Raw genomic sequence first — 13,693 nt, forward strand, 5'->3', positions numbered from 1 at the left:
CCGCTTTCTTTCGGCTTAAGTCCGTTTGATACGTGCCTAGATATGACAGAGAAAATCCCCATTAACGATGAGAAGAAGGTTTAATTCGGATTGACGGCTCGCGCCCGAGGGAAAGCGTCCTGAGCGTTGTTACCAACCGGTAATCGTTACAATCCGTTTTTGAAAAGAATGTTTTTCCTTCTCGCCGAGTCGACCTCGCTGCGAAGATCGACGTAGAGTTTCGAATTAGGGCATCGCCGTAAGTAATTTTCTTTCGACACTGGGCATCCCCGACCTTAGAACCCAGTGACGCCAAGCTCGTTACAGAACAATCCAAATTCTTTTCGGAATGAAATGTAGTAGCCCTGCAGGTGCAGCCTACGATGGTTCAATTTTTTTTATCTTTTTTATCGTTTTAACAAGGCGCCAGTCGAAAAATTTGTGACGAATACTAAACAAAAAAAAAAAAAACTTGTCTTAAAACCTGGAAAAAGTAGGAAAATATTTAGAGGTCTAAATATTTTATGTATTGGCTTTTATTCTTCTTCTTTTTTATCGTGGTCCAATTATTTCTTCACCAAAAAACAACAAATTGCGACTAACAATCCCGCAGTTGGCTGTGCTGGTCTTTTACCCGACAGATTAATAATCTCGGAAAAATTTGGATAGCAATTTTTGTTTATTACCAAAAAAAGAGTATGACATCACCCTCATTTCTCTATTTCGTTTTCAGTACTGATTTTTGTAAACAATTATAAATTTGACCACTATACGAAAGAAATAAATTAATATATACAGATATATACACATACGTGATGCATTAAATAATTTTTAAGAAATTGAAATATATTACAATAATTGGTATCGATCTCTAAATATTTTCCCACTTCTTCCAGGTTTTACGACAATCTTTTTATCAGTATCTGTCACAAGTTTTTCCAGTGGCAGTGTAAAGAAAAAATTAAAAAAAAGAGCCACCCCAGCACAGCCGCGAAGCAGGTCCGGGTAATTCACTGGAATCGGAGCCTCGTCTTAAGGTCACCGCAAATCGCATCCCGTCGCATTGCATTCGAGGGAAAAAAAGGCAAGGCGATGTTCGTCGACGGAAGGTGGGACGTACTTGGCTGGTTCCCGAGTTCCGAACTATCCCGCAATCCGCGGTGGGAGATGAGCGGTGATTGGAGAGGGTAACTTTTTCTATATAACCTGTCGCTCGGCCGGCAGTCTCTTCATAATCTAACAGTTATATATACAGTACGAAACACATTCACGGTGCAGTTTTCGTCGAGGAATCAGTTGCTTACTCATCCCTTGAACAAGGTAACCTGCAGTATTTTAACTCGAGAACTTTCACTAGCCGCTTTCGTTACCCGGCGTTAAACTCCCCGTTTTACGTATATATATATAATATCACACGATTCTCTGCACAGTCGTATTAAGGATAGTCAAAGTATCGTTGTTACCATCTTTCAATCGACGCTCTCGCCTCTGTTCGATTTCGAACGACAGTTTTTTTTTCCAATCCTTGGTTTCCCCTTTTCACAATTTTCTTTCAGATGATCTTGGCACCCATCGGCCTGGTGGTGATCCTTGCGGCCCTGGTCGCCGCGGATCCAGCGATCAGCGAGGCTCGACCTCACAGCAATCGTCCCGGCAGATTTCTTTCTCTACCCGTGCCGCAAAAATGCGCGAATCGTGAGTAAATCATTATTGGCAAATAAATACGACGATCAAAGGGGAAACGTATAAGCGATCATGCGGATGAGCCGAACGTTGTACGCTTATAAATCAATTTACACAGTACCTGATCGGTCAATTATAATTCTAATAGTAATAAAAGTCACTGTCGTAAGCATTTAATGACTTACTATTTCGGTGGAGTTACGAACTTTACTCACGATTGAAGGTGTTCAAAAACCGTTGACTCAAGTCACAACGCTCAGCAATCAGACGTGCGAGCTACCCGATGTTTGAATTTTCACCAAATGACAAGGCTTTCAAAAATGGAATTCGTGAAAGTGCAGCCGCGTCGTTAGTCGAATAACACACACATACGGCGCATTCTACAATTAAGTGCGAACAGCGCCAAGTGTTTTTGAATTTATGTATAAATATATATATATATGTGCGTATATACATATATGTATGTAGATATGTGTGTAAACAAAAATTTAAAATATATACACGACTATGTCTGAAGATATCATCAAAAGAAAGTTTCAAGTGTCTCATACGATGTCCTGACACTAATAAAACAGTAAAATATGTACATAATTCGCTTTTTCATTTTTTTTTCATCGTTTGTAGTTGATTAGGTTGAAACGAAAAAAAGCACAGAATTTCTATATCCCACGTAGATGTTTTACGAACGTATAAAATGGCGGGCTGCACGCATTCTTCCGCGGTGTATTCTTTTTTCTCTAATTCAATAAGTAATAAGCCTTTTTCGAGACGCAACAGCAACGAACTTCGGTTATTATTACTATCATTGTTATTATATTCCCATTTTTATTGTCGTAATGACATATCGCAAAAATATGTAGCGCCTATAAAAAATGTTTTTGTAGCTGATTGAAGTACTACGTTACATTACATCGCGGGTACATTCCTTCACTTTCTAATGTGTCACCCTTGATGGCTCGTTAGATACTCAGCGCGAGGAAAAGAATAATATTACTTGGAAGTATTATTGCTGAACATTGTGACAATGAAATTAATCTTACATACGTACAACCGGCGTGTACTTTTGTGGATAATGCATAAACACGTATGCATGTATAAGATAAGGAAGATTTGGAACACGGCGGGAGGAAAGTTCGAATCGTCTCGTTTGGAAATACATATTTACCAAGAAATATAAATGAGCTAATTGTCCAATTAGTATAATTTTTCGATACATAAATTTCGTGTCCAGAATTTCATAAGCAGCATCTATAGATAAGATGACTCGGTTCGTACTAAATGGAATTTCCAGTTTCCAAGCGATATTTGAAATGCAAAAATGTCGCGAATCAAGGATAATCTCATGCCCCAGATTTGCGGGAAATCGTTCCTTTCGCATCATCAATAATATATCCCCTCAAACACACACTTACTTATTCACCTTTTGCCACCTTTTATCCCTCGCGGTAGATTATATTCAAGGCTTTCAACGTACATATACCGCAGCAGCAACATCAGCAACAGCACCGCGACGAATCTTCGCGTAAAAACGAAGCCTCTGCATCTTTGAACCGCGCAGTTTACTATTAACATCGAAACAAAACGCGCATATAAATTCATCTGCGAAATGCCCTATGCGCTACAGTCGTGTCGAGGGAAGAAATGCATTCGAGAGAAGATGCATTTCATAACGATATCGCAACACGTTCTTGCGCAATATGCAACGATCGTGCAGCACCACACGATATTATGCTGCACTTGAGCGCAAAGGAAATGCAAAATGCAGCCTCAACGACGAATCGCTCGTCCGACTCTCGATTCTAACTCATCTGAGTTGGCAAGTAGCAAAGAACCGAAGCGCATCGCATCGCATTGCAGCGCGGGTGTTGCAATTCATCGCAAAAGCCGGTGAACCAGGTCGCATCCTGCGGCAAACGGGAGTCCTAGAGCAAAATAAATCTGCACGAGTTCTCCTTTTTCATCTCATTCTCATCTCGTTGCACAAATTATATTCTCCGACTGTCACTAACGAACCGATGCGTTCGCGCGCTTTCAAAGCGATCGGCATTCGACGATAGAACGATGCTGATGGTGGTGGTAGATGAGATGTGAGCCCAATTTAATTCCTGTACAAGTTGACGGATCGCGAAGTCTTGCAGCGAGCTGCGGTTCGTACTTTTTGCTCCATATCACCTTTGGGTGTACATACTTACTTTCTATCCGCGTTCAGATGCAATCCCGCATCATGCCTCGGCGTTAGAACTGCAAAAATTATTGCCCCGGGGGAATACCTTACGAGACCCGATTGAATAATACGACTTATATACGTGTGTAAAACCGCAATTTCAGTTTTGGATATCCAGTTTGCAAATTTCACGTACCTACCTACCAACCTACATACATAGGCTTTGGTAATTCATATTGAACACACGTAACCCGACGCAGAGAAATAACTCGGCGGGCAGTAATTCGTTACAAACATCAGAATGCAAATCTCTATTCGGAGTATGTAATCTGCACTGTTCGATCTGACTAATTAAAATCCTCACGCTATTACGAAACTTACTTGTACAAATTTTATAATTTTTTCCGTTCCTCTCCCGCGTCTTAGATATATAGGTATGTAATATGTAATACCTAGTTGAAGTCGGTTGCTCAATTTTATATTTTTAAATTGTAATTGGTATTGTACAAGTATATAATGACGGTGTAGTACAAGTGAAGAAAGACGAAGGATCAAAGGGTCAAGATGTAACCGCTAGCTTCGAAGCGAGCGGGGACGCCGTTCTCTAAGATCGGTATTTACCACTGCACATTTTAGTCGGTTAAACATTATATATTGTATATACTCTCTGCTTTTTAAACGAGCCCCGATGATTTACCGCTGATTTACCACATCCTCGACATCTTTTCATCTGAAATTACGCAACGTCTTAATCGCGTGGGCATGTGAGTGCAAACATTTGCAATTCAACCGATTAGCGAGCTATTGCTGCACGTATATAATCGGAATCGATTTGCAGGATCGATTAACCGTACAAATTTCAAAGTCAAAATAATCCTCTACCGCAGCCCAGCGATTTTTTTCCATATTTCATTATTTATAATATCTTTGCAACGAAGTAGTAAGTATGTGTACACATATGTATGTATAAAATACCTTTTAGACATCAGCTGACTTTGACAGGCGTGAGTGCGGTCAGCTAAAGCTGTATAAATAATACTCCAGAGAGACGAGTATTGAATGCAGAGGAATTTTGAGAGAGTGCGTTGCATTATATTGTGTATTAAAATACGTATATATCGCGTCGTCAGCGTGAAAGTCTGGAGGTGGGTCACTTGTACGCGCGACGTATAAGAGACGACGGAATATAAAGAACTAGCATACATACTATAATACGCAACCTGCGAGACGCGATTGCAGGTACGTAAAAATACGATATCAGGTCGGGGCGCGGCGCCGAACGTCGCGTCGCGTCGCGTCGCGTCGCGTCCAGCATCGAGAATTTCGACGCTCGCAAAGGTGTTTCTGGATCTGTATGCCTGATGTATCGTAAAGGGGATATACCTACAGAACTACATACACGCCTATACCTACACCGAATTGCCTTCGATCGCTACCGAAATAACAGCTGCTTACATAATGCCGGCAACAAATTACGCACAAACTCGATATGTGGTAGAGACGTAGGTAGGTATAATATAGGTATACATACCAGATATATCGTGGTCTATCAATTCTTTCCGTGTCGTGACACAGATTTTAGCTCTAGCGGCGTCAACTTATTTCGAAAGCTTGAAATTTCATATTCGCACGCGCAAAAAAAAACGAAAGAAAAGAAAAAAGATACAATTTTGCAAACGTCTAGGCTCATTTTTATACTCGCCAATTGTCACTAGTTTGTTACTACTTGATAAATTTCTATATCTACCCAGTTTTAGAAATTTTTTCGGGATTACCTTCCAATTTATACCATTTCATAATAGAATGAAATTAACTTAATTATAGAGAGTTGTGTTGTATAAATTCGAAGAATATTTAAAAAGGAAAAAACCGAGAGAATAATGTAAAATAGACGATGCGGGATACTGGAATTTCATTTCAAATTATATCATTTGCACCCACCGTCACATATGCATCGGTGAACAATCAACGTAATATGAATACTGAAAAATCGTTTGAATTCTCATCCTTTCGCAATGTACAAGCTAAGAGTTTTCGAGTTAGACGCGAAGAATTGTTTTAAATATATTTTCCCGGTGATGGACGGCCGATGGCGAATTTTCGAGGACATTTAATTAATGAACACGAGAACGCCGATAGGAGAAACGTATTCGCATCAATTACACGCGGTGATTGCACAGACTCGTCAGTATATTACGTTCGTATACCTGCACAGAATCTGATTATACTGACTCGTTACACCTACTTCTTTGATCTCATGCAACACAAAGGCGGCTGCAGAAACCTTGTCATTATTCTCAGGTTGTTTCGAATAGCTGATCTCTCTCATAGTTAGCCTAGTTTTCCCAAGAATCATGGACGTACACGTTGTATATACGCATTGTGCGAAGTCACGAGCATTGTTACAAACCGCATGAACATTAGAATAATTGTTGTCTCCTCGAAATAAAATCTCCGACGTATAGATGAAGATTGTGTCTTTTTGTGCATGCATTTATATAATAAAATTATTGTTTCATTTTCCGTCTAGTTTTTCCATGCGAATTCAATTACGTACAGAGAATTCAAGAATTAAGCACAAAGGACAAAACACTAAGAAATTACTAAACTAACTGTGGGCTAGAAAGTTCTCCGGAAACTTGAGCTCAAGATAATTCTGGTGGTTGGGAAAAAATTTCTCTGTCTCGAAATAATGGGGCTGGACGGTTGTAATAACGACGGTTCCAATGCGCGGAATGTTAATGCGTATGCACGTCTGTTATCCCCTATACCGCAATCCTAGATTAGTGATTACGACCCGGGTCACGGACAAGCCCTGCGGTCGCACAATTTTCAGTCTTCTCTTGTATCCTCTTATTTCTGGCCGCACGACTCTCTATACGAGGCGTCGAATCTTTTTCGAATGCATTTCTGTGTCACTTCGCTCAACGGAATATTAAGAGTAGTAGCTGAATACTCATGGAAATAGGACTGATATTTGCACAATTTCCATGCACAATTTATCCTCGAAGCGTTTCAAGGAATGAACAAAATAACTCCGACCACGTGTGCACGTTTTCAAACGACTATTCAGCGTCGATTGAAGAGGAGGATTAAAAGAGGCTGTAAGCGCCAAATATTTTTTTTTTCGTTTGTTTCATCTTTTTCTAAATTAATCATTTTTTTCCTCTAGAAAGTATGAATCTCTTATAAATAGCGAAACAGGAATCGAATGAAAAAAAGTGAAATAAAGTGTACCAGCAGCAATTTTTAATCTCCCCCTTAAATTTTAATCATAATCCTCAGACATACAATATAGGTATATACGTCTCTCTTACGTTCAGGATACATCTCTCTTTCCGTATAATCAACGTTGCATGATACTAGCCCATGTGATCCATGTATAGATGTTCTTTGAAAGGTTATTGACCTTGACGCGGCAGTAATAGAAAACTCGTTAAATACTTGAGCGGTAGTACTTGACCTCCTTATGATATCTCTTAGGACATTCACAGCTGTATCTATGGGGACATTTTTTTACGAATCGTTTTTCTCCTATGTCTATAATGGGGCTTTTGTCTACTGCAATACACATGTGGTTCACACATTTTATGCAAGGCATCGCGACTGCTGATCGCATAATGCGAATAACTAATTTCACCGCTCTGCAGGCTAACTTACGTTAGTTGTGTATATCGCGTACTTGTTATTATATATATATTACACACACGCACACACACACACACGCACCATATATACTCGTATTGCAATATAGTTGGAATTGAAGAGAGAAATGGGATAATAGAAAATGGTGTACAGGCATTGCTCAACCCACTGTATTTATTCGTAAGCATTATAGGTACACGGATGCCAGTCTGCCTACGTCTGTCTAACATCTCGCATTCCGATCCCTGATTCTTATCTCCTGGATCTTTTTCAGGCTTACAGCGAAGCCAAACAAGGCTTGTAGGATAAAGATATACAATGGATCACTGCTCGTTAAAACCGCGAATGACATTTTCATTGCTGAATCAAATCCGCGGACTATCGCAAATTCTAATCGAACCGAAGTTTGATGCAATTATTACCTGTCTTAATTGTCGACATTATATACAACCATTCCGGGTAAATCCAATTTATATAACGTGGAGTAACCCACGCTCACTTTTTTCGATTAAAAGAACATTCTATTTTAGAAATCCTCATATTAATATCTATGCAAAATGGAGCCTCGAATTTCTTAATTTGTCAAATTTTAGTAGTGTGTACGGTTGCTGTGTCAACCAGTATACTGTGAAAACGGTCTATCTCTAGACTTTAACAGGAATATACGTAGTCGAATTACATCCTTTTTCCAGTCAATTATTTTTTACTGTGTGACTTCTTCGGCTTAACGTTCGTTCGGGATGCACAGAGGACGCTTTTATTTCGTCAGGCCCCATCTCAGACGGCCTTCTATTACAATGTAATGCAGGTGAATTCCGAAAGATAAGGACTGCAGTAGTCACTTGATTCTAGGGGTCATCTATACGCTAATTCAGATCTTTAAAATTATTTGTTTTTTAGGACCAAAGGAGTTCCAATACAGAGGACACAATTACTTCTTCAGTGGCCACGTTCCAGCCCATTCAAATCAGAAAGTCGATTGGTTAGACGCTAGGAACATCTGCCGAGAATACTGCATGGATTTAGTGTCTATGGATACTCAGGAAGAGAACAATCTTGTCTTCCGACTTATACAGCAGAGTAAGTTTCGAGGGCGTCGCTCCAAAGCTTTCTCCTTCCTCCGAATTCCAGTGAAACTTCAAACGAAAACGTCTTCAACTCTCCCGGCTTGTTGGTTCCTTGTAACGATTTCCCTTCCTTCTCTAGTCTGCACGATTTCGCGACTTGTTGAGTTTCGCAGTAAAGGAAACGCAGAAAAACTTACAAGTACTTAAGTGAAGAAATAAAAAACAGATTGCAGATTTTTTTAAATAATGTCATTCGTGTTAATTTGAAACTGAATGCCGGAAGTTTAATGACTTTTATCGATTTTCAACAGACAACGTGCCGTACATCTGGACTTCGGGTCGTCTCTGCGACTTCAAGGGGTGCGAAAACCGTCGTGATCTTGAGCCGAAAGCTTTGAACGGATGGTTCTGGTCGGCTAATCGCGACAAGATATCGCCTACGAGCCAAACGCCTAATGGTTGGGGCTACAATCCTTGGTCACAAACTGGTCACAAGAAAGTCCGTCAGCCCGACAACGCCGAGTTTGACATAAACGGTACCAACGAGTCTTGCCTCTCGGTTCTTAACAACGTTTACAACGACGGAATAGCGTGGCACGACGTTGCTTGCTACCACGAGAAACCCTTCATCTGCGAAGATTCGGAAGAACTTTTGAACTACGTCGCCAGCACCAGCCGTGGAATTCGTTTGTAAATTGAAGGTGAATTTTATTGTCGGAAAGTTTGATACAACGGTAACGAATCAGTGACTCTTGTTGTCGTTACGACCACGAATGTTGTTCACATAAATATTCGCTAAATTTATTCTTACTTTCGTCACGGTATAGTAAATTTCACGTTAAGCTATTACTCGGTCATGTGTTTGTCGTTCTATGAAAGGAAGAGGTGATTTACTGATCGAAATACCATAGTTGTACACTATCACTTTTCACATTCACATAATAATATTACCATGTGATTATAAGCGAATCGTCATGACAATATATAATTCATTCTATTTTATTTTCATTTTTTCCATTCGATCAGTGTAAATGATACACGATTGGCGATTAATTCACCTGCAGCTGCTAATCGCAGTTCACCTTGTTACCTGTGTAGCCAGTTTTAATTAAATGTACTTTTCGTGTGACTAAATTCGATGGCACGTAAGTTATGCATAACTGCATGGAGCTGCATAATTTCTTCATGACTATTTGATTATAATATTATTTTATATTTATTACGACGAATTTGTCTGCGCGTGCATCTTTTACTGTACTTCTACATCAAATAAACTATAACAGACGTATCCATAATCGTTACCAGTGCTCTTGGGTTTCCATTCATCACCTACTTCGAGCCCGCATTTCTATTGAATCTAACGCTTCTTTATTTTCCATAAAATGTAGATACCTACTGTACGTACATACGTATGCGTTAAAAGCTTACAGATGCCATTAATAAGCAAAAAGAATTATAAGTGCGAAAAAAATAGCACATTCGTTTTTACCAATTAATTTCTATTCGTTTATATAAGCAGTTCGTTTGCAACTTTTCAGTTCATATGATCCAGTGATTGTTTATTATTAATGAAGGATAACTGTTTGAATAACGGATGAAGGATGATTGTCCTTATATTTCATAAGCGAACGTCGAATGATTTTGGGTGTTCGCGTATAGATTTTCTTTGTCACGACGTATGAGATAATCACGAGAGTGGAGAACCTGGTGTACACTTAAAACTCGAAAAGTAAGAGTGAAAACACGATGTACTGTAAAACATCGGCATTCACACCTTATCGGAAAACGATACGGAAATCTACAAATAGACGGAAAAGGGGCGGAGAAAAATCATCACAGTCTACGACCACCAAAATACGAGAGAGCTATGTAATTCTGCAGTGAAAATAGTGAAATATTGCGGGGAACCCATACCAATTCTTTATTTCTGCGCCGAATGAAAGTGTATTTGAGTGTTGTTGTTCAGAATTACGTAAAGGATGAGGCTGTTAGGCCCTTTTTCGCGCTTGAGATACGTGGACTTGGATATTTGGAGATAAACACATCAGCGTCGAAATAGACCAGGACACCCCCTTAAGTCGACGATATCCTAGCGTCATCTTTACAGATTTAATGCAGAATAATTTTCTGAGTAAAATACACGGTTCCAAAACAGTACATTATGTAAAACGCGGGAAAGAAGCGATTACAAGTGTGATGTGTGATGTCTTAAAACGGTAATCACATGACTGAAATCACCTCCCGCCCATCATGCACACGATTTTTTTTTATCCTATTCCCTTTGAAAATTCGCCTTTCACACATAAGAAGCGGGTGCAAGAAATTGCTGTTTTCATGCGCACTTGTAGGCCATGGTATTCTAAAACTTTTAAGAAAAATACCTTGATTAAATTCACTGCTCTTGCATTATCTGAAAGCGAAGTCGCAGCTTTTGTTTTTCTTCTTCTTCTTCCAAATAGCTATCTCCAGGTAAGGACAAAGTCGGAGCTTACTGCTCGTGGCGATTTATACACGCGTGTGGTTACCGAATTGCTATCGCTTGCAGCGTCAGGCGCATTATACACGCGTGTGCTTACCGAATTGCTATCGCGTGCAGCGTCAGGCGCATTATACTGGATACCCTAGTGGGAACTGTGGGAAAGTCATCCCTCTCCTAACTCTAATTCTACATCCGTAGCCGGCGGGTGTACATTTAGAGGTTAGGGTTCGCGCTCCTCTGTTGTTCAGCTGTTCGGAACAGTTGTGTGTATTTCATTACCACGTTCAGTCAACGTAACTATTCACTGAAATGGGGACTGCTTTCGGGTTTTGCGACCTGTGCATAAATGTAGAAATTTTAGATAAAACAAGATGTCGTAAGGTGCTGGATAAATTATACGAAAGTATGTACGTATGAACAGAAATTCTTATTTCATTTGACGTAAATAAAAAACAAACGAAGATCAGTCAGAATCAACCACTGTGACATACAGTAATGTTTTCTCTTCTTTGATTATCACCAGTGGGCTATTCAACAGTAGCAATCAACCGAACAATAGAAGAGACAGTTTTCGAAACTGAAAAGAAAAACAAGAAAAAAACCAGCGACAATGAAGCCCCGGGAGTTACTGTCCCAAGCCCTCCAGACATCACTGATTTAGTTTCAGAATATGCAGGAAAGCTTCGTATTTTAAATCGTCTTACGTTCGTGTTCGGAGATCCCACAAGGACCCATACGCTGGTAAACACGTTATAAAAGTCTGCAAAAAGTTTATCTGATATAATCTTAGCAATTCTAAGGCACTGAGAATGGGTGTTTTAAATTTACTTTATTTTTTTAAATTCAAGTATTTTAAATGTTTCCAACATTTTCAGAATCAATCATCGAGTCTGAGGAAATATGACTTGTACGCTGTTGCACCTAAAACACAAGCAGCGTTTCAGGTACGATTGTAAAATTTGTATAATGATTATCATATGAGTTTGATACTGCAGATTAATTCATGATTTTCTTGATACTTCTCTTCTTTTTTCCAGTTTGCTTGCTCCCAACTCAATACTGACATCATATTAGTAAACAGAAATTGTGTTGGGCTAAAACTGAGCAGGAAATTATATTTACAAGCTGCAGAGAGAGGGATTAATTTTGAAATCCAATACTGTGATGTTATCAGTAACGCGAACAGAAAATTTGCTATACATTACTCTCACCTGTTCCATATGTTTGGCAAAAGCAAAGTAATTTTTTCTTTCTATTGATGGATTGTCACCTACTTTTCGATATTTTTCAGCATGATGGTTATTCTTTCAGAACATCTTTATCAGTAGCGGAGCTTCAATGCCAACCCAAATTAGGAGTCCCTATGATATAATAAATTTGTATCCTTTGAAGAATTTATCAAGTATATTTGAATTCAATTGGATATCACAGTAGCCAATTTCTGTAGTAAGCTTGTTTAAATATTATTAAATGCTGATTTTACATCTGTTACATTCCTTACTAATTTTTATGCTAGAGCTTCTATTCTGGGATTGAATGAGACAAAAGCCAAAGCTTCAATCCTCTCGCAGAGTCGATATGTCATTTTGAGAGCAGGTGGGTCAATACCATTAAGATAGAAATTTTTAAATAAAAATAATGATACATTTTCACACTAAGTTTAGAAGGAAGACGCTATGGAAAAGCAGTTTTTCAAATACAAACATCTAGTACTGAAAGAAAAGAGATGGAATCGAAAATGGAAATAGAAACGGAGGAAGCAGATGATGAACATGGTCATACTTATACCGAAGCGAAAAAAATCAAACTGTGATCAATCGGGAAAGAAATTCATGACAATAAGAGATAATAAAAATAAAATAGGTCTGTACGATCTGAGTTGGCTATATTTAAAAAGATAAAGATTTGTTACATAACCAGTATTTCTTTCTACACAATAATAGGTACTTATTTGTTGTTAATATTAGAAGGGAAAATAATTTACACGCTTATCCATTGGTATTTTACATCTGGTAGCTATATCTAAGATCTGTTATGATTAAATTAAATCTATCTTAATTTAGCATCAACATATCAACGAAAGTTTTCTTAACGCAATTATCCACAGTTTTACATATCGTTGGAAAAATCTTTGTACTTAATGTACTTTATAAAGAAAATAATAAAATCGATATTAGCATATTATACATTCCACAGACGAACACAGACTCGACTTTGTAAACAGGATGACGCAAAGAGGAAATTAAAATGAGCAAAAGTAAACTTTTACTGTACGTTTATAGATTTTAATTGGTATCGGAAGATCCAAATTATTTATAGACTATTCTCCTTCTGAACACCTTTCAACTTCAGTCTTTGAAATAGGACACAACATACATATTCCCTTTGCTTGGTTATTGTAGAACAAGACAAGCTTTGTTGCACTTCTTGCAGTTAAAATTGAATCGTGATCCAAGAAGAATTATATGTTCGTTCAATTTTAAATACAGTTCATTGCTAATTCACTAGATTTGTCCAGACTAGTTACATACATATATTTATTTTAAACTGCACAGTATTCAAACGTTTAGTTGAGGCTGAGACACAACAAGTTTCCTCAGTTTCGAGCGTATCATATCTACATTACACAATCATTAACTATCGATTGATAAATACGTCTGAAAATTTACAACATCG

General features: G+C 38.5%; 2 protein-coding genes across 3 annotated transcripts; both read left to right on the top strand.

Moving 5' to 3' along the window:
* Positions 1 to 1,165: 1,165 nt before the first annotated feature.
* Positions 1,166 to 9,839, top strand: LOC124405449. Its single transcript, XM_046880332.1, has 4 exons — positions 1,166 to 1,299; positions 1,536 to 1,674; positions 8,372 to 8,551; positions 8,850 to 9,839. The coding sequence occupies exons 2-4, from the start codon at positions 1,536 to 1,538 to the stop codon at positions 9,230 to 9,232; spliced, it is 702 nt and encodes a 233-aa protein (XP_046736288.1). The 5' UTR covers positions 1,166 to 1,299; the 3' UTR covers positions 9,233 to 9,839.
* Positions 9,840 to 11,249: 1,410 nt separating this feature from the next.
* On the top strand, positions 11,250 to 13,685 carry LOC124405484 (ribonuclease P protein subunit p30). 2 transcript variants are annotated; one of them, XM_046880403.1, is made up of 7 exons: positions 11,250 to 11,420; positions 11,541 to 11,758; positions 11,893 to 11,961; positions 12,055 to 12,255; positions 12,329 to 12,396; positions 12,534 to 12,613; positions 12,682 to 13,685. In XM_046880403.1, exons 1-7 carry the CDS (start codon positions 11,327 to 11,329, stop codon positions 12,828 to 12,830), a joined length of 879 nt encoding a protein of 292 aa, XP_046736359.1. In that variant the 5' UTR covers positions 11,250 to 11,326; the 3' UTR covers positions 12,831 to 13,685. The 2 variants fall into 2 exon arrangements, with proteins under 2 accessions (XP_046736359.1, XP_046736360.1); XM_046880404.1 differs by having other exon boundaries at positions 11,556 to 11,758.
* Positions 13,686 to 13,693: the final 8 nt, after the last annotated feature.

Source organism: Diprion similis, chromosome 4 (assembly GCF_021155765.1).
Source record: "Diprion similis isolate iyDipSimi1 chromosome 4, iyDipSimi1.1, whole genome shotgun sequence".
Lineage (NCBI taxonomy): Eukaryota > Metazoa > Arthropoda > Insecta > Hymenoptera > Diprionidae > Diprion > Diprion similis.